Here is a 19,642-nt window from a genome sequence, read left to right on the forward strand (position 1 = left end):
GCAAAGGTGGCCTACCTCCATCCTTATGCTTTGGTTCTTGTTTATTTGACTTCTTTTTGTCAAACATCTTAGTCTTTTTCCTTTGTGGTTCTTCTTTTAAGGCTTTACCAAGCATCCATGGCTTATGCAATCCTTCAGCTTCTAAGGTTGCATCTTGGGTTGATTCCAAAGTATTAGGCTTTGTCATCTTGATAGCTCGTCGTACTATCAGATATAATCTACGGATAAACTTTCTCATCTCCTTATTGAAAGGAACTTCATTAAGAGATGTAAATTTAAGAGAAACAACTGCAAACCTGTTGATATATGTTTCAACATTGTCTCCATGGCTTTGCTTTAACTCATCCCATTCTTGTTGTACATCGGCTACAAAGGATGAAGGTAGAAACTTCTTGTTGAACATCTCCTTGAACTCTTTCCAAGACTTGGATTTCTTTTCCTCTTGAAACTTTGAGCCACCAATTTAAAGTAGCATCCTTCAGATGCGTTTTAACCATCATAATTTTTTATTTTTTTGTATAATCTTCATCACCAAAAGTAACATTAAATTGTCTAGTAAAAGACACAACTTTTTGAGAATCTCTTACTTTAGAAAACATCAAACTTGACACTCTTCTCTCTAGGTTTGAAGTCTCTTTTAGCATCATTTTCCCTTGCTAAAAGCATTTTTGGAGATTTAACTACTATGGAAATAGTTGGTTCTTTGACTTTCTCCTTGCCCTTCTTCGTAGAGGGATTCTTGGGACAAGAGGAGGGAACTTGTGTATGATAAGACTGTGAAATCACCACCAGGGTGGATCCTCGAATGATAGATGATATGTTACCTTTCATGGATTTAGTTGCATCAATAACATTGATACCTTTCATGTTGAGATAGGCCTTTACAACTGTAATACCATCTATCTTGAGAGCTTTCGTGGTAAGAAAATCTTCAAAGATCTTCGCTTTATTCTATGCTTTAGTCCTTCTCTCCATCAAAGCTTGAATTTTTGGATCGGCTTTCAAATTTTTGTATCTTGGTATCTTCTTATAATTAGAGAAGCATACAGATACAAAGTGTCAGGAACCTTCTGTTTCATCAAAATTATCCTATTTGTCTCTTGACATGGTGAGAAAGTTGGGCCCAAAGATCTTGTTATCCAAAAAAGTTCTTGCAAAGGAGAAGTCCTTGCTCTGATACCAATGTAAGTGTGGAAAAAAACGTGAGAATGACAATAGTTTGAACTTAACCAACTCGATTAATTATTACCATGAAAATTGTGTGTGTGTGTGTGTGTGTGTGTGTGTGTGTGCGAGAGAGAGAGAGAGAGAGAGAGAGAGAGAGAGAGAGAGAGAGTCAGCACCACATTGAGAGGGGAACCGGCACCTCCTCCTTTACAAGAATTTATTGAAACAAAACCACGCTTACCAAGTGCTTAAACCATATACAAAAGACTGATTTGCTGCAATTCTAAAAATTAGGGTTTTGAAACCTTAATTTCTGTAAACTCGAGCAACAAGTTGATTTTCTTCTTTAGTGCTTGGATAAGTTTAAACTATATACTTCTTGGATGAGAGAGAGATAGGAGAATACAAAGCATGTGGCTTAAATTTCAGCATGGAGCTTGTTGCAAATGAAGAGAGAGATCTTCAATATATAGGTGTGGGCTTGGGTGCTCAAAAGTAAAAAGTAGAGGTTACAAATGACAAGTGTTTGTTAAAAATGACAAGTGTAGGAACACTTGTCTCTTTAAAATGACATGTTCTCTTTTAGATGTCACATATCACTTTTCTAGAAAAAATAAGCTTCCAAACCTTGTACTCTAAAAATATCTTAAATGGTTTAGAATTTGAGATAGCTAATGAAGACAAAATTGTTTCTTGCGAAATTCTAGAGCCTTTAATGGAAATAGAATTTTCATTTGAGCAACTTCCAAAAATAGTAACCTCGTAAATTTTAGGAGTCGCCAAATTTAGCTTTGGAAAAGCTTCATTATGTAGGCTCACCAGTTCATGGTTTGTTTCTTTGATCACAAGAAACTGGTTTCATTTTCTAAAACCACTCATTATATGGGCTTCTAGTTAATGTTACTATATGAGTATAAAAGTCTTAGTCATCTGAGCTTTCAATTTTACCGCTTGACTAAACTTTTAATTTCTCTTGGGCATCTCATCAATGACAACCCAAGTATAAGTATAGGGTTCTTGCCATTGGCTATCCTTAAATAGAAAGATGAACATTTAATCACATTTTGAAATATTTAAATAATACAAATAGCCTTTCAAAGTACATGAGGATCAAATTAATTTGGAATCATTGAGTCATTATGTCTTGGTAACAATTAATATACAAAAGTGTCCAAGTCATCATTTTCATATCAAAGCCTATAAAATTATGCTAGTTGTGCTCTACATCAAGGTTTGTTGCAGAAGTCTCCAAGACATCATTTTCATCAAATTCTACAAGATTATGCTGGTTGTGCTCGCAGCTCTACATACTCTTCAAGCAGTGTATTCGCGAAATTCAACAAATGCTCCCAATCCAAGTCTTGATAGGCATCTGGTTGGCTGATGGCTTGGGCATAAGACATCGACTGAGACTGTTCAGCTGATGGTGTAGTTGTCCGAACACGAATGACATGCTTCATATGTTTTACTTGCGGGTCAGGATGTTCAGAATCAGAAATTGGAAACATGTTCTCCTTGTCCGAATGGGGGCCAAGGCCTCTACTACCTAATTGATGAAATCTGTGTTCAGCTCAGTCATGGTGAGGCTGTTATGGCTGTACAAAGAACCGAACTGTTCTTTCTCTCAGTGCAGATCCACAACCTGGGCGCCCTGCACCCAATTGTGACCTGCCCGAGATGTTGCCCTGAATGTGTGTGTACCCTACAGAAACTTGCACAGGGCAGGCTGATTATGACCCTCTGCAGCAGTCATGACCTGCTCTGTTTAGGTTCCTGCCTGTGCTGGTAAACTGTGCACAGCTGTGTGGAACTGCATGCAGGGTCTGCACAGGGCTGAAGACTGCCTGCTTTGGCAGCTCATGCACCTGGCTGCCTACACTATGGCTGTGCCTATATGCAGGACAGTGCAGAATTCATGACTTCCCGCTTTGCAAGTCTGAAGCGTCCCTGCCCTGTAGTCATGAACTGAAAGTAGCCCTGAACCTGCAGCCTGAACCCTAACTGAGTGGTAGCCTGCAGTCAATCAATTCTTCCATCCCTTCAGATTGTCTCTCCCATGCTAATGTGGAATTCGTTCTCTCTCCTCTCTCTCTCTCTCTCTCTCTCTCTCTCTCTCTCTATCTATCTATCTATCTATCTCTCTCTCACACACACACACAGAGAAAAGCACGCATGCTTGCAAATAAGCAAATATGCTATTGTTTCAAACGGCCAAAGGGTCAATTAGACTGGAACCACCACAACAGAATATATTCAACATTCATCATCATCATCCTTTTTTTCCCCTGTAATAGTTAATTGTATTAATTACGAAAAGTACAAGAGTATAAGATTACAAGATGCAGGGTGGCTCTAGGCCATCGAGCATAGACCAAATACAACAATTTCAATAGATACTCTTTGAGGCATCATGATTAAAGTAAAAAGGAACTAGATGGGCTAGATGGGGGACTGAAGAAACTGCAGTGTGCCATCATCATCATCTCTTTTTTTTCGTGAAGATAATTGAATTAAGTAGTAAATATTTACATCAGACCATCAGGTCAGCATTCTCACTGTGTATCTCTTACTTTCTGTTACGTCAGACCATCAGGTCCTCCGGGAAACTCTCCCACACACACATACTCTCACTCTCTCACATGAATAGTACTATCAGATCACACAGGAGTAGTTGGAGTGGAGTGAGCAATCGCCATCCAGGGAGCAGCAATATCCGGAAGAACCAGGTCCGCTGACATCATAGAGGAGATTTGCCATAAGACTATTCCTCGCACACGGGCCACATGCCCATGGATGCCCGATGCTGAGTCAAAAATAAAGGCATTGCGAGTATGCCATATATGCCACAGGGCTGTCCATCTAAGGAAATGAAATAGACAGGAACAAGCTGAACTTAAAGAGGGCATAGAGGACATATCTCCCATAATCCACGAATGAACTGATAGGCGGTGCTGAGTCACTGAAAACCAGACACACGGGAAATGAAATTCCAGATCTGTCGTGCAACAGGGCAGGAGACAAAGAGGTGAAGCAATGTCTCATCACACGTAGTGCAGAAAACACAACGCCCAACGGAGATCTTTCGGGTGCAGCGCAGTTCACCCGTTGGAAGCCCCCCAATGAACAGCCGCCACACAAATACTTTTCCCTGATACGGGACCTTAGACTTCCAAAGCTGGAAAAATCATTCCTGCCACTTCTTATTACTGTCCTTACGATTCCACAATCTATTCACTTTCCCCATGACCCATTTCTTGGCTTCCACCATCTGATGATATATCTGATTAGCTGACCGTTTCCCAAAATCATTAGGAAGCACAAACATCCAGTCACGCCAAGGATCCGAAGGCTGTAATATAGGCAAAGGAAAAAACCTTTGAAGACTATCTTGTATAGACGACCAAATGTCCGCGTATCCACACGGCACCCGAAAGTATTGACGAATACGTCTAAAGGAATAAAGACACGGGCCTGCCCAGGAATAACACCATCATTGATTGTCTTCAACCCCAACCTAGCCATCCGATTGAACTTGTCACGGCTGCAAATCTTTTTGTGGCCAATCCAATAACCTTGAGCAAGCCAGTATTTCTCCTTGTAGTGAATTTTCATCTTTACGAATATCCGGGGGATGCCAAAGTGCGAAACGAAGCATCTCTTGCCAAGAAGCTATCAAATGAGAAAGAAGAAAAGACTGGGAGACCTTTAAAGGCCTCATAGAGTTAAGAACATGCAACCAGGAAGCATGAATAATCATACTACCATGAGAGATGCCCGCTTTTTCTATGAGGAACTTAGCAATGTCTGACCAAGGATGACACCGAGTACATAGACTCTGTAACATGGAAAGCCTCAAAGCGGCCATATGCAAATTGACATCCAACAAAGCTACACCCCCCATCCTTTTCGGAGTGGTCACATGTTGCCAGGAGATCCATACCTGTCCCAAGCGATTGCCTTTCTTTTTCCAGAGCATAAATTTGATAGGCTGAACCATATCCAAAATGGACTTCTTTGTCCAAGGAAGTAGTGGTAGAAAGAATGAGATCATACTGATCATTATACATTGAGCCACTTTTAGTCTAACATGTAGTGGCCAACTCTGGGATTTCCAGTACATGAACCTGTCATGAATTCGGGAGGCCATCCAATCCAGCAAGGCTCGAGGAGCAACCTCCACACCAATAGGGTATCCCAAGTGTTTGGTTATATTGCCCCTTGTGACCGTAATTCCATTCCAGCCCAAGACCAGCAGATCATTCTCCGTACAGGAGAGAAGGATAGATTTCTGAGTATTAATGTGAAGACCTGATGCCAAAGCAAAAAGATTCCAGGCCACCATTACCCGATTAACATTAATACCATCTGCCTTAAGGAACATAAAAGAATCATCCACCAAAGATTGACCCACAAGCTGGTCACTGCTAGAGGAAGAGTTAAGCCAACTATCTCACCTTGAGCTGCCAACTTATCCAGTAATGAGAGCATGGGGTGAGTAACCAAAGCAAACATCAAAGGGCTAAGAGGATAGCCTTGTCGAAGAGACCGGGATAAGGCAATTTCTTCAGTAATCCCTCCATTAAGAGCAATATGGGCCACAGCACCCTAACTGATAGTATCAACTAGAGAAATCATACGGGGCCCAAAACCCATTGTAGACATTAATTGCCGCAAGAAAGACCAGCTGACATGATCAAAAGCCTTCTCAATATCCAGCTGAAGCATAACAACCTGCTGGCTAGATGCTTTGGCATAGTCAATTCCGAGCTGAACATTCAAAATGTTGTGCATAATATTCCGACCTTTAATAAAACCGTATTGCCGTGGATGAATGAGAAGCGGAAAAACTTTTTGCAATCTGTTGGCAATAATTTTAGAGAAGATTTTATATAACGATCGCCTTTTATCTTCTACTGCCAAAGTACACGAAGATTGGGGTTTCATATAAAACTCATTTCCTCTACGTTGAAAGGTTTTGAGTAATAGGGGGCAGCGGAAGATGGGTAGGAATGGGGTGAGAATCCTGCCTTGCATTACGACAAACCACAGTAACCCAGGAATCCTCTTGAAGAGGCAAATTCCGCCCATCCGCATGTGAAGCACGCTCCCCACCACCATGGGAAACGACCTTCTGGCCATCATCCTGGCCTTGTTGGGAAAGATGCTCATGATCAGCCACGGGCTTTTGAAACATCTCCTGAGGGAGATGGTCTTGCATTTCCATATCTGGGTCCATGGGGCATTGCCCTGCCTCCATATTTTTGTTGCATTCCGAAATGAAATGGCCTAACTGGCCACATCGGAAAAAGTGTCCCGCAAAAGTACCCCATTTCAGCTCATACACCAATGTTTGTAACCCTGGAACCTCAAAGTGAATCTTCGTCGGGTGGGGTTTCCCTGTATTTCAAAGCATACATGCCCTATTCCGATTGCGGGAAGCCAGCCGAGGTTCTACCAAAACCTCCCCAATGGATCTCAAAACCAAAGGGAGGAGTCTCTAGAGATGGGCAGGGAAATCCACCACCTCTACCCAAATAGGACATGCTTGTCTCAGCACCTCTTGAAACTCAGCCATGGATCTCCAAGGGAACAAATGAACTAATTGCCCATCCATAAACAGCAGAATGCGTTGCATAATAAGAGCCCGTACTTCTGCAGAATGAAAAAGAACCTCAAAGAACCCCTTTGGGCCATCATATATCTCTTCCACCAGGGGGACCTGCATACACCCCGAAACATCTTCGGAGCACTGTTTAAAACTGGCAAGCATAGACTGTAGCCAAGCACGAATTCGGGTGATCAAAGGAGTCCTTCCAGTGAAATAAAATATGTTATAAAACCAGGTGGGTTCCCATGACTGCAACTACTTGTTCCATGTCCGGTAGTGCATTAGCTTTATCCGCATTACAATGGACATAATTTCACATAAGATGATTGGCAGTGGCCAGCATAAACTATAAAGAACCATCGAGCTGTGAACAGGAAACATGAACCTTTGGTGGCTGGGATGAATTTGGGCCCAAGATTGGTGCTTCAACTGACATCCTACGGCGTTTGCCTATCTCTTTGCTTTCTTGCAACAGCCTGAGTTCATCAGCCGAGGAATCACCATCCGGATCGACAAAGTCTTTGCCATTCCCTTGCCCAATCTGCTGATCAAGAAAGGCCATATCGATACCATTGGATTCCTGCAAATTCACCATTATAGAAGTAGATGGTGATCACAAGACATGTCACTATATACTAAACAGGCTGTGTCCCTCTAGATCTGGGCTAGGAGTGACTTCTGCAGGCCTTGTGTGGAAACCCTCTGCGCCGGAATAGTAGGTGCAAAAGGAGTTCTCTCTCCTTCAGTCGTTCACGCAGACGCCACAGGCAGAAGGGATGCCAAATCTGTAGGTCGAGTAGGAGAGAGTATGTACACGGAACGCAGGAGCACGTCAATGTACAAGGCTTTAACAAGGCGGGTAGGTGTGACCCGCTGCGTATCAGAAAAGGGGGGGAGGACCAAGAAGACTGTGCGTGACACTCCTCAAACAACGACGCTGCTGATCCGAGGCGCAAGCTTGTGGAAACATAGAGGATGTAGAGTTGCAGGACGAATAGGGTTTACTCGTTTAACGACAGGCAGAAGATGATGGTGCTGCGGCAGATGCGATTAAATCCGATGAAGCAGTAGCGCGATAGGTTGCCAAGGTGAGATGTCGAGGCAGGGCTTGATGTTGACGTCAGGGCGGTAGAACCAACTCACCCCACGTTGGTCTGCGGGGAGATCTCCCGCAGCGCACAGGGCAGAAGCTCGTCGCTAGGTTAGAGGGGGGGGGGGGGGGCAGATCCGCCATCGCTTCGCACCACCATCTCTCTCTAACAATTCTCTCTCCCACACACACACACACACACACACACAAAGGGTAATTGCAATAATTACTAGAAACTTGAAATACAAGAGTCACAATTGAACTATATGATTGACAAAGAAACTGAAGAAACTGCAGCATGCCAAGAAAGAAACTCATCCCTAGGAAGGATGTCTAATACATGCATACTAGATGATGCTAAACTGCCAATGAAGAAAACCTCTCAAATGGGTGAAGTGATTGTGCACTCTAGAAAGAGAATCAAACATGAACATATTCTGGATAGTCAAGTTATCAATTTGGGTTTTCTAAAAACTCAATCCCACTGATGCATGGTAGGGCCAATTGCATGACATCAAACCTAAGACAAAAGAGATTGTATCTTTCTCACCACCAGGCAAGAAAGAAACCAATGATGATAAATCTCCTCACTTGTTGTACAAAAGAAACAAGAACCATCGGAAATATTGTGTTTGGAGAGTTAAAAGAAAGAGAAAGACCACCTACAAACATTCTCCGAATAAATACTCTGTATTTTGAAAGGAGTTTTATTAAGCCAGCCCACTATCACTGTAGATTCTGCCAAGATTTTCCTTCCGAAGACCCCAAATGTTGGTGCCTCTATGTGCAACCAATTCTCATCCTTAATAAGCAAATGATATATCTGATTAATGGATGCATGATCTAATAACAACAATCCTTTACTTCTCCAATCTTGCCAGGGGATATTCAGGTTTTAAGGGAGGAAAGGGCTGCAAAACACGCAAGGATGCTAAGAGAGTTTTCCGTAAGGTACAGTAGCCTCTTGGAACACGAAAAAACCTTCGGATTGACCGGAATGGCATCACATTGTGCCTTGCATCCAAAAGTGCATCAGAAAAAAAAATCAGCCCAAGCCTTGCCATTCTGTTCAACATGGGCCTAGCTTGTTGTTTCCCTTCCCATGTAACAAGCTTAGAAATAGCCAACAGTTCAACTTGTAGAGAATTGTCTTGTGAGCGTTGGTACTTGGGTGCCAAGAAGACTTCGCAAGTATTACTTTTCAAGAATGGACCAAGTGAGTCAATAACATGGAAGATTTGAGGTGAGTAGGCTGATCATCAGCATTAATAGTATGCAACCAGGTATGAATTCGAGTATTTCCACGCAAAATACTCACGTCTTTGAGAAAAAATCTCACTAAAAAAACCTGATGTTGTTGATCCACACAACTTCAAACAAAGACCGTTGGAGTGCTATTATGTGCAGCTCCACATCCACAATTGCTTTTCCCCCCATCCTTCTAGGTGTACAAATATGATTCCAAGAAATTTAGAGCATTTCATAGTCCTTTTTCTAGAGCATACAATGAAGGGACTGAGTGATTTCTTGCCAATTGGTCTTCGACCAAGGAAGCAATGGCAAGTAATATGAAATCATGGGTAAAATGATTGTCCGAGCAACTTTAAGATGTACATGAAAAGGCTATGCTTGTGATTTTCGATAGGAAAATTTTCTAGCAAGGCTATGGATGTCCATTCAACCAATCTCTTAGACAAGACATTCCCCCCCAAGGGAGAGCCCAAGTGTCTTGCTCTTAGTTACCACCTCCCCTTGCTAACCCAAGGCAAGCAAGTTCCATTTTGTGCAACTAATGAGAGCATATTTGGTGGTATTAGTATGCAGCCTTGAAGCCAGTGTGTGAACAAGCCCCATATGTCTATGGCTTTGCAAAGATTATCTTTATTTGCTTTCAAAAACACAAATGTATCACCTGCTAAGGCTTGAGGAATTAGATTGCGTTGTGAAGGGATACACCTACCACATCACTATTTGCAACCAAATGAGTAACGTAACCTCTCTTAGCCCTGGTTGCTATTTTCTCAGCCTCACCCACCATTTTCTTAGCCACAAAAAGCTTGTGAGGGTTGCATTCTTGGTGAAATGCATTGGTTTGCCTTTAAGAAGGATGGTGTAGTGCGTGCTGTCTGGAAACTACAGCTTGTATACAATGATGTATGTGGTCCCATGTAGACTTGTGCTCTTGGGGTCATCTTTATTTCACCACATTTATCGATGACTTACTTTAGGTACACTTCGGTGTATGGCTTGCCGCTTGGAGGCCAAATCAGATGTATTTATGTACTCAAAACATTTGATTGTCAAGTTGGAAACTCTAATTGGTTTGAAATTGCAGACTCTTCACACATATAGAAGAGGAGAGTACATGTCTAAATCCTTTGAGGCTTATTTGTTAGACCATGGCACTGCATATCTATCTACAAGGAGGATGACTCCTCAACAAAATGGAGTGGAAACATGCAAGAACTGTACTCTTATGGAAATGACTAGATGCATGTTGAAGAGCAAAGGGTTGCCACACAGATTTTGGCTTGAAGGCCTTACGTGTGCAAATCATGTTTTGAATCACGCTCCTATAAAACATCAAAGGAAATTACACCATATGAGGCATAGTATGGTGAGAAACCTAGTGTGGATTGCATGCGTGTTTTTAGTTGTGTTGCATATGTACACGTACCCAAAGAGCTTCGTGAAAAGCTTGATGACATCACAGTAAAATGCATTTTTGTTGGGTATAGCATGGAAAGCAAAGGGTATAGGCTCTGTAGCCCTTCCACATGCAAGTTTTTTGTGAGTAGAGATGTCATATTCTCTAAAAATTCAGCACATATGTATGCTGAATTTGAAATGCCCGCCACATCAGACTCTTTGGATGTATTTGAGGGTCTCCTTCCATTTGCTATTGGTTTGGGGGACTGATTTTGATGCAGAGAATCAGCCATTACAGCATGTTGAACCTGCCCCACTTGCCCAAAATCATTCTCTAACTGATCTTAGTTCTTTTGGGGCAGTGGATGATGCAGTTGTGCAAAAAAGGGTTGGCTATGCATATGGCCAAAGCAGTCCCTAGATTATTGTTATTAGACTCTTAAAGAGAGTCCTATGTATGTCCTTTGCCTCAATGTACATGTTCAGGTGCGATAAATGCATGGTCGGCACATTTTGTTGATATAGGTTATCCTATTGATAGTGAGGAAGCATATGCTTTTGCTAGTACTCTTTTGGATGCGGATAAGCCTACATGTTTTGAGCACAAGCCATGAGTGATCGAATGTGCTCTATGGAGCAAAATAACACCTGGAGTCTTGTTGACTTGCCTTCTAGAAAAGGGCCATCAGCACATGTTGGGTTTACAAGTTGAAAAGGAAATGTGATGGGTCTATTAAGTCTCAACAAATACAAGGCAAGGCTAGTGTGAAGGGATATGCTTGGAGAAAGGGCATTGACTATGAGGAGACATTTGTGCTTACATCCAAGATGACCACCATTAGATGTGTGATGCTATAAATGCACCTTTCAGTTGGGATATTTGAATGGAGATTTGGAAGAGGATGTATATTTTACACAACCCCCAAGATTTGTTATGCAAGGCCAAGAGCACAAGGTTTGCAAGCTGAATAAAGCCTTGTATAGCTTAAAATAGGTTCCACGTGCTTGGTACTTCAAGATATATGCATTTTTTAACTGCAAAGGGGTTCAAAAACAACCCTACTAAACCCACCCTCTACATCAAGAAGGAAGAGAGGGGGGGGGGGGGATTTGATCATCATCATTCTTTACGTAGATGATATGCTTCTCATTGGACGAAATGAGAGAAAAATTACAGATTTCAATGCTAAATTGTAGTCTACCTTTGATATGTCACATATAGGGCTCTTTCACTGTTTTTCGGGGATTCAATTCACCCAAAACCAGCACAGTATTGTTATGTCTTAGTCATAGTGTGTTCAAAAGTTGCAAGATTGTAAACCTAGAGCACACCTTTGGAAATAGGGCTGAAACTTTCAATGCATAATGGTAGTGATCTATCAAATGTTGCTATTTACAACGAGGTTGTTGGTTGCCTCATCTATTTGAGCAACGCTCGTCCTAACATACAATATGGAGTATCAGAGGTAAGTAGATACATGTACAGTCCAAGGGCACTACACTGGCAAGTTGTTAAGCACATTTTTTGCTATTTGTTAGGAACATAGTCATATGGTTTGCTACTTCTTGAGAGGGGAGACTTACAAATGCATGCTTACAATGATTCAGATTGGGCCGGTGATCATGATACAAAGGCAATCTACTAGTGGATATTGTTTCTTTCTAGGCCATTCATATATTTCTTGACTAAGCAATAAGTAACCTACTGTGGCTACCTCATCTCGTGAAGCTGAGTACATGGTAGCTTTTGCAGTGATAGTCCAATGTGTTTGATTACATCATAAATTGGCTGATCTTCATGCTTATTTGGAGAGACCCACTCCTACTCTTTCTAATAGTGAGAGTGCTATTGTTGTAGCACGGAATCCAATGTTTCAACATTGAGATACATTTTCACTATGTTAGAGAGAGATCACATGCAGGGGAGATTAACATGATCTACATTTCCACATAGGAGAATGTTGTAGATATTTTCACTAGCACTATCATGTGAAAAGTTTGAGGAATTTTGAAAATCCTTGAACTTACTACCTTTTGGCGATTGATTCACTCCTTGTACATTATCATGTTGGCATTGTAGGGGGTGTTAGAATTGGTTCAATTATGGGCGGTGCCCAATGTTTTAGTGTGAATAGTTGTGCCACTATTTCTAGAGTTAATTTAACTTCAGTTGAATTAGGTATTGGTCTAACTTACTTTAGACCTTTTGTGCTTTCATTCTATCGTTCTAGTACATGCATCTTTTGAGTGTGAGAGTGCTAGCCACTCTAGCTCATTGTTCACACACACACACACACACACACACACACACACACACGCTCTCTCTCTCTCTCTCTCTCTCTCTCTCTCTCTCTCTCTCTCTCTCTCTCTCTCTCCAATGAACTTCTTGACACATAGTGGTCAAGGGTGTTGCCAACTAATTTGCATATTTTGCAAAAAGCATAAATGTAACAAAACTTTAGTCACCTTGTCCTCACATATGTTTGCACCTAAACTCTCTACTATATTAGGTGAAAATTGGTCCTTAACCAAATCATAAAACATAGACTGGGCTGCTATCATTTTGTCCACAAATGTGCAATTGTGACCCAAGTATATCCATAAAATATTCCCTACACATTTGCACAACAGCTTGGGGATTTGTGTGACCAATAGATGAATAGAATTTGTAGACTCGGTACATTTTATATTGCAAAAGAAGCATGCAAACCATGATAAAACTTGTGAGTCTGACAATTATTATCTTGTAAGCCCAATTGCAGCTAAAAATATTTAATGAGATTTGACAATTACATAGAGAAACCAAGAGATCATCGGAGAATCAACTAAAAAAGAACACAGGAATGCCAAGAGTTTCCAACAGCATCCAATCTCTATCTACAAAGTGAAGCATGATGGATTCCATATTGTCTAGCAACTCTTTGCACATCAGCACTAACAGGTCAAAGGAGACAAACCCATTAATTGGAAGATCAAGTGAAAAATGATCCAATCTTGTCTTGTATAGCCATCAAATATTTCATGCTGAGGAAAGGAAGAGTTGAAATGCAATTGTAACTTGCCCAATTAACGCATGAAAAGATGAATTGGTGTTTAAGCATTACCAAATCCAATGGAAAATGATTTGAAAAATCATAATGATATAGGATTTTAATCCCCAAAATCTTTGGTAAGAATGAATCATTATGCATAACATACATGTGGTCCAAGCGACTCCAAGTTTCCAAGTATCGGGCAAAATGGAAAGGTATAACCATGACATAATGGAGATAGCCAAGACTAGAGATTCTACTTTAGAACCATTGATGCAAATACATTCTAATCATGACTTTCAGACTTGTCCATGAAGCCATGTCTCAAAGAGGAAAGAGAGGGATCCAGACACATGTTAAAATACCCCCATCAGCAAGCTCGGCGTGTCAAATGAAACACATGATTGTAATTGCTACCATAATTCACAATGGTGTGAAGCATTATTTGGTGCAGAGCCCAACCAGCCATAAAATCTCACCATCATACATAATCTCAACAATAACAAATGTACCAAACATATCCCTTGTAATCAACACAGGTTGAAATTTCTCATGCACAATCAACAATACACTAGAGTGCTTCCTTGCTAGGACTCTTGGATAAAACAACTTAGAACCATGATAGTGGATTGTCCTTCCAGCTTCCTTATGGCTTTTATGCCCAACACCACATAGAATATCCCAACCATTAGCATGCAAAATTCTCCACATATGATGCGGTTTGCTATGAGAGAAAATGCCATGGAGGTTACACGTGATTATTTTCATGGACAAAAGTGATGGAATTCAAATCTAAGGCGGTTGCTGCCTCCCCTTTACTTTATTTGCCAAGGTTGCAAACATCCTCTTTCAAAAAATCTGCCACCACAATGCAAAAGCATTTTGTCCATTACTATCCATCTTCAAAGTAGAAGGTTGATCCACATTCTTAATCATAAGTTGTGATGCTATTTTCGATTAGCAAATTATGGGCAACACACGGTCTCAAGAGGATGCTAGGTAGACGTGGTCACTAGAGGACATTGCTGATACAAAGTCATGACTCACTTCTTTTCCTTTTCTATATGATGATGAACCTCCTTTATGGGATAATATTGACTCTTCAAATCAGGATTCACAACCTACATCTATTATTGCTGATGATGACCTTGGCATTGATCTTTATGTTGATTTTTCCAATTGATAATGAGCATGGTACTTGTCATGTTTATGATGCTGATGTTCTTGCGAAAGCTCTTCATATTTGTGCGTGCGCTATCTCTTATAGTGATGCCATATCATCCAAAGATGACTTAGCACCAAAAGGCCCTTTATACGTAGAATTTTTATTCTTGCAATGCACATAGGTGTGAAAGACATCTTGAGGAGCCATTGAAGTCCCGCCATATAGTACACTATCATGCCTTTTCCCTTTTTTATTATGCACTTCCTTCCAACTAGATTCAGTATTAGGTAAGGGTTAAACTGACTGTTTTCCTTTTTCCATCTCTCTTAACAAATAGAGCATCCATATTTAAATCCAAACAAGGATTGCCATGCTACATGCCAAATGTGTCAAGCTACCTTCTTGCTTATTAGGACATTCTACCATGAAATGACCCAATTTGCCACAAGGGAAAAAAGGGCCTGCAAATGCTCTCCCCATTTCAGCTGAAAGTTTAAAGGATACATGTCCATTGAATTAATGCATAGTCAATTTGGACACTTCCTTGCAATGTCCCAAAGCTTGCACATTTGCTTCTTATTTGTTACACGAACACTTGGGGAAACTAAAACCTTTTTTTATCACAGCCATGGCATTTGTTAAATTCAGCCAATATACAGCTAGGAAGCCTTCAACCCCCACACAAATAAATAATTGCTGAAAGATCAGCCATTGGCCTCCAAGGGACAACATGAATCAACTTTCAAGCAAAAAAGAAAGGGAGCTTGCTTAAGAGCATATACCATGTGAAGAGAGCAATCTAGGGTTTGTAGAGAAAACATAAAAAGTGTATGAACATGACTAAAATTGAACTCAAAGAGAAACTCAAAAAGACAAACATGGAGTATATTGTGAAGTGGTTGCTCGATGAATCTGAATAATACAAAGTAATGTCCAAAGAGCAAAGAAAAATTCAAACCACCATCTCTCAAGGACCAGGCTGAGTGGAGGGAGTCGGTGGAGATGATGGGTTGAGCGGAGGGAGTTGATGGAGACAGCCTTCAGAAGATCCTCAAGTAGCGCGCCACCAAAGCTCAAATGTCGGAGGATGCCATGCAGTTGGAAATTCTTGGGTGGCACTTAAACACTTTAGGTATATTTAATATTTGAGTTTCGGGATGTTTAATGAACTGAAAGAGGGTGATTAATGTTAATCAACCCTTTGTTGCTTAACAAGCCATACTTGAGTTTTGGGCCCCTGCTCCTGCACTGTGCCTTTGAGTCATGCTGGCCCTTGATCAGCCTTTGAGCCATGAACATGCACCTCTTCATCATGCCAATTTTAAGTCCGTGAGCCTGTTGGTAGAACGTGCCATGTTATAGTTCCAATTACAAATATTTATCTACTTTGCATATCTTTTATCAAACTCTTTTGTATAGGATTAGACATTTCCTCTTTTGAGCTAAGCCCTTCCAATTTTCTTTCTATGTTTCATGTCACAGGTTCAGTCACCCATGACCCAAAGGGGGTTTGTTAGCTACTGATCACTTCTTTTGTGTGAACACACCTTAGTGCATGTTAGTGTGTGTGTAGGGGTGAACACCCTCTACACCATTGAGCATTTAAGGTGGTCAAAATTTCGGGTGTATACTTGGGCCTATATATTGAGACCCTAGCTTTGTATTTTTATATCAATTAATCTTACTCAATCTATCTATCTATTTAGTATTTTGCTTTGTGTACTTGCAAGAGTCCTCTCTCTCTCATGGAGTTCCATCCACCATAGCTGCTGTTCCTCCCTCATGGCTCCAATACCCAACACCTAGAATTTGTTGTAATCTATCCAGACCTGGAAATGCAACAGCAACACTCCAAATACGTCTGATGATTGTTTGAAGAATGTGGCAGTAGTGTAGGCAGACCAAAGGCAGCAAGAAGGCAAATCTGTCAAGTGTAGGATGATGTCAACTGTTCATGTATGCTGCAGAGGGCTAGCAAACAGCAGGACAGTCTACCAGGGCAGTAAATGCGGTCGGGGCAGCAAGATAAAGAGATCTAGAAGCAAAATGCAGACCTGCTGTAGAAGGCGACAGCTGTAGGAGACTTTGTGGGATGTTGAGCAGCTTGAATCAGCGGCGAATGTGTGGCAATCTGATGTAGAAGGTTGATGCAATCAACTCGAGCTCATTGCTGAGAACTGATCAGAAACAGGTCACAATAATGTATACAGGTCATAGGCAACAGGGCAAGATATGGATGGTGAAGATAATGCAGTAGAAGCACTCCAAATCAGGTCGCCCGCATGTGTAGACCATGTAGACAGCAGTGGCAGCATTGAGACAGCTCCACAATTGAGATTTCCTCTGGGAAGGGTGTGGGCGGCAGCAGAAGCTGAGGGTGCTGAAAGCTGGCTGGCTGTAACGAAAGGATTGAGGATGAAGTAAACACATACTCATATTTATAGAGGATTGGAGGTGCATTTGTCCTATTGGCAAAAATAAAGTATTTATTTTTGCTATAATAGTAGTAATTGCTCTTTTGGGGCTGTTTTGAGGATACAAAATTAGGGGTTAATGGCTGATAGTTAAGATTAAGGGCATGGATGATGAGACACTGCATTTATTTTGATTAATGTGGCTAATAGCCTGTTACCTTATTCTGGCTCTTACTAGCATTTGCAACTAGGATCTATGGCATTCACGTACGATTTCAAGTTTCATTGTGGAGGAGTTCGGGCTTCTCTTCTTCTTGCATCTTGAAATTTCCACTGTATGCTGAATTTAAAACTGAAAAGTACTTGCAAGTTCACAACCTGCGGGCTATGATAGAAAAGAGGAATCAAATGAAAGCTGGAACATGTCACAGTTACTCCTCAGTACACTTTGAACTGTCCATCATATGCAATTGACAATTGAGTGAATCATGAAGATATTTTTCAGCTTTCATATAATAATGTTTTCTTGTACTAGTTGTTATTACTTTTAGCTGTCAATTGTGCATTTAGCAGATTTTCTCCCTTGTTTTTCAAAATAGGGGAGATTATCGGTACAGAAACACTAAGGTAATGTGTGATTCAGCCCCAGTGTTTGAATCATACTTGGTTCATACTTATGGCCATTAATACAAGATGCTGCACAACACTGCATAGTGAGGTTTGTGCACACTTCTACAATCATGGATTTTCCATCATGTTTCTCAATTCAACTTGCACAACATGCTGCATAACATAGGGTTTAGGCTGCAAAATAAGCAGAACTCGTACTGAGAGCGGAAAAGTAGGAGGCAAAGTGTTCAGTTGCATGAAGTCTTATTTTTGTTAGTTTTGTACCAATCTCTCTTTGATTGCCTTTAGTGGGAGCAGATAGAACTGCATCTCGATGTGTATTTCCACTATTTTGGGTTGTATTTTCACAAACTGTACCCCCTCATAAGAAGGGACTTTCTTTGGCATCCCTTGGGTGCCTGTTCTCCTTGCTCTTGGAGTATGCTTGCCATCAGACCTGTATCATCTTTCAGCCATGGTCTAGGTTAAGTCAGTTCGGGCCTTGTACATGAATAGTCATGGCAGTTTTGGAAGTGACCAAAGCAAACTGCGGAGTGTACATGTTATTCTGGTTGGTCCCTTACTGTAGTTTTGTAGCAGGTACTTTGTAAGCAATGATGGGTCAACTTGCCTCATTATTGACTGTGAGGAGCACTAGCTGAGACTCTAGCCAATACTTGTGGGATTGTCCTAGAGCCCAACAGATTTTGTTCATTGTAAGTAGTAGAACAAAGATTTTTAACACCAAAAAGGAAATAGTGGGCAATAAATTCACTATAAATTGGGGCTAATGTTTTGATTTGTTCAGATTCTGGGAGATTCAAGCTCTATTTGTGTACATTCTAGAAGTTCCAAGCTCCATAGAGCACTTTGCTTGTTCTTGTTATATGCATGAGGAGTTAATTCTTATTTAGGGAGAGAACCCAATGCACACAAGCCCAAGGTTGGGGCAACTCACACTTGCTATGTACTCTTAGTTATTATGCATTATATTATAAACAACAAAACATTCCTAATCTGTATAAGTAAAATTGTCTTTTGAGCTTCTCTTGTTGGTCAATGTAATAGTCTGCACATGTACAAGTTTTCAGCTCTGATATCCTAAAGGTTTGGTCTGTGTTGCTTTGTAGGGCCACTGCACTATCGGAAAACAACGTGTCGCTTTCTAGTCCACTGCACTATCACAAAACATTCTATGACAAATGTAGGGGCCTAAATGCCAGTTTTTGTACAGCTGTTTTATTCATTTCTAGAAATTTCTTTGTTGTTTTTAATTTGCAAGGAGCTACTCTATTGCTAGTTCTAGCAATCCTGATGTAACCCAAGTTGTAGAATTCAATCATGTCTTATTCAATTGGTTATACCCACAACTTGTTACATATAATTAGATGATTGACATTTAATAGTGTTGGTTTTGAAGATTCAGCTATATATATGTCTCCATTGACTTAGAAGAAGCATGTTTTGCAACCAAAATATAGACAAGAAATTTGTGACCCTTTGTAAAATAGGAGATTGTGAGTATGGTTTGGAGAAGATAGAATGTTTTCTTTGTGTTTTTGCAGGTACGTCGGATGGATGTAGGGGCATTGGTTACAGTTAGAGGGGTTGGACGAGTAAATGTAGCCAAGTTGACACAAGTAACTTTTCAAAACATACATACATACATACATGTGTGTGTGTGTGTGTGTGTGTGTGTGTGTAGAGAGAGAGAGAGAGAGAGAGAGAGAGAGAGAGAGAGAGAGAGAGAGAGAGAGAGAGTGCGTGCGTGAGGGAAATGCCTAGTATGATAGCCTATGTCAATGCTCAAGAAACCAAACAAGAGAACATCAAACAAGTGAATCTATCAGTATTTCCATCTGAAACTTGAAAGCCACTAGACTTCACTAGAAAGCCACCATGAGTACA

The 19,642-nt window shown here is 40.9% G+C and overlaps 1 protein-coding gene across 7 annotated transcripts in view; it reads left to right on the plus strand.

Moving 5' to 3' along the window:
- LOC148030133 (ATP-dependent protease La (LON) domain protein) overlaps positions 1 to 19,642 on the plus strand; it is a 117,943-nt gene that overhangs the window by 48,455 nt on the left and 49,846 nt on the right. For 3 of the 7 annotated variants that reach the window (XM_087686405.1, XM_087686407.1, XM_087686409.1), the window contains one exon: positions 19,300 to 19,374. The exons of 1 other annotated variant lie outside the window; for it this stretch is intronic. In XM_087686405.1, coding sequence (XP_087542531.1) covers positions 19,300 to 19,374 — 75 coding nt within the window. Of the gene's footprint in view, positions 1 to 18,864; positions 18,939 to 19,299; positions 19,375 to 19,642 lie in introns of all 7 variants that reach the window. 3 more of the 7 variants (XM_087686404.1, XM_087686408.1, XM_087686410.1) reach the window with 1 other exon arrangement.

This window comes from Lygodium microphyllum, chromosome 10 (genome assembly GCF_053477565.2).
Source record: "Lygodium microphyllum isolate KBCC chromosome 10, Lygodium_microphyllum_v1.1.10, whole genome shotgun sequence".
Lineage (NCBI taxonomy): Eukaryota > Viridiplantae > Streptophyta > Polypodiopsida > Schizaeales > Lygodiaceae > Lygodium > Lygodium microphyllum.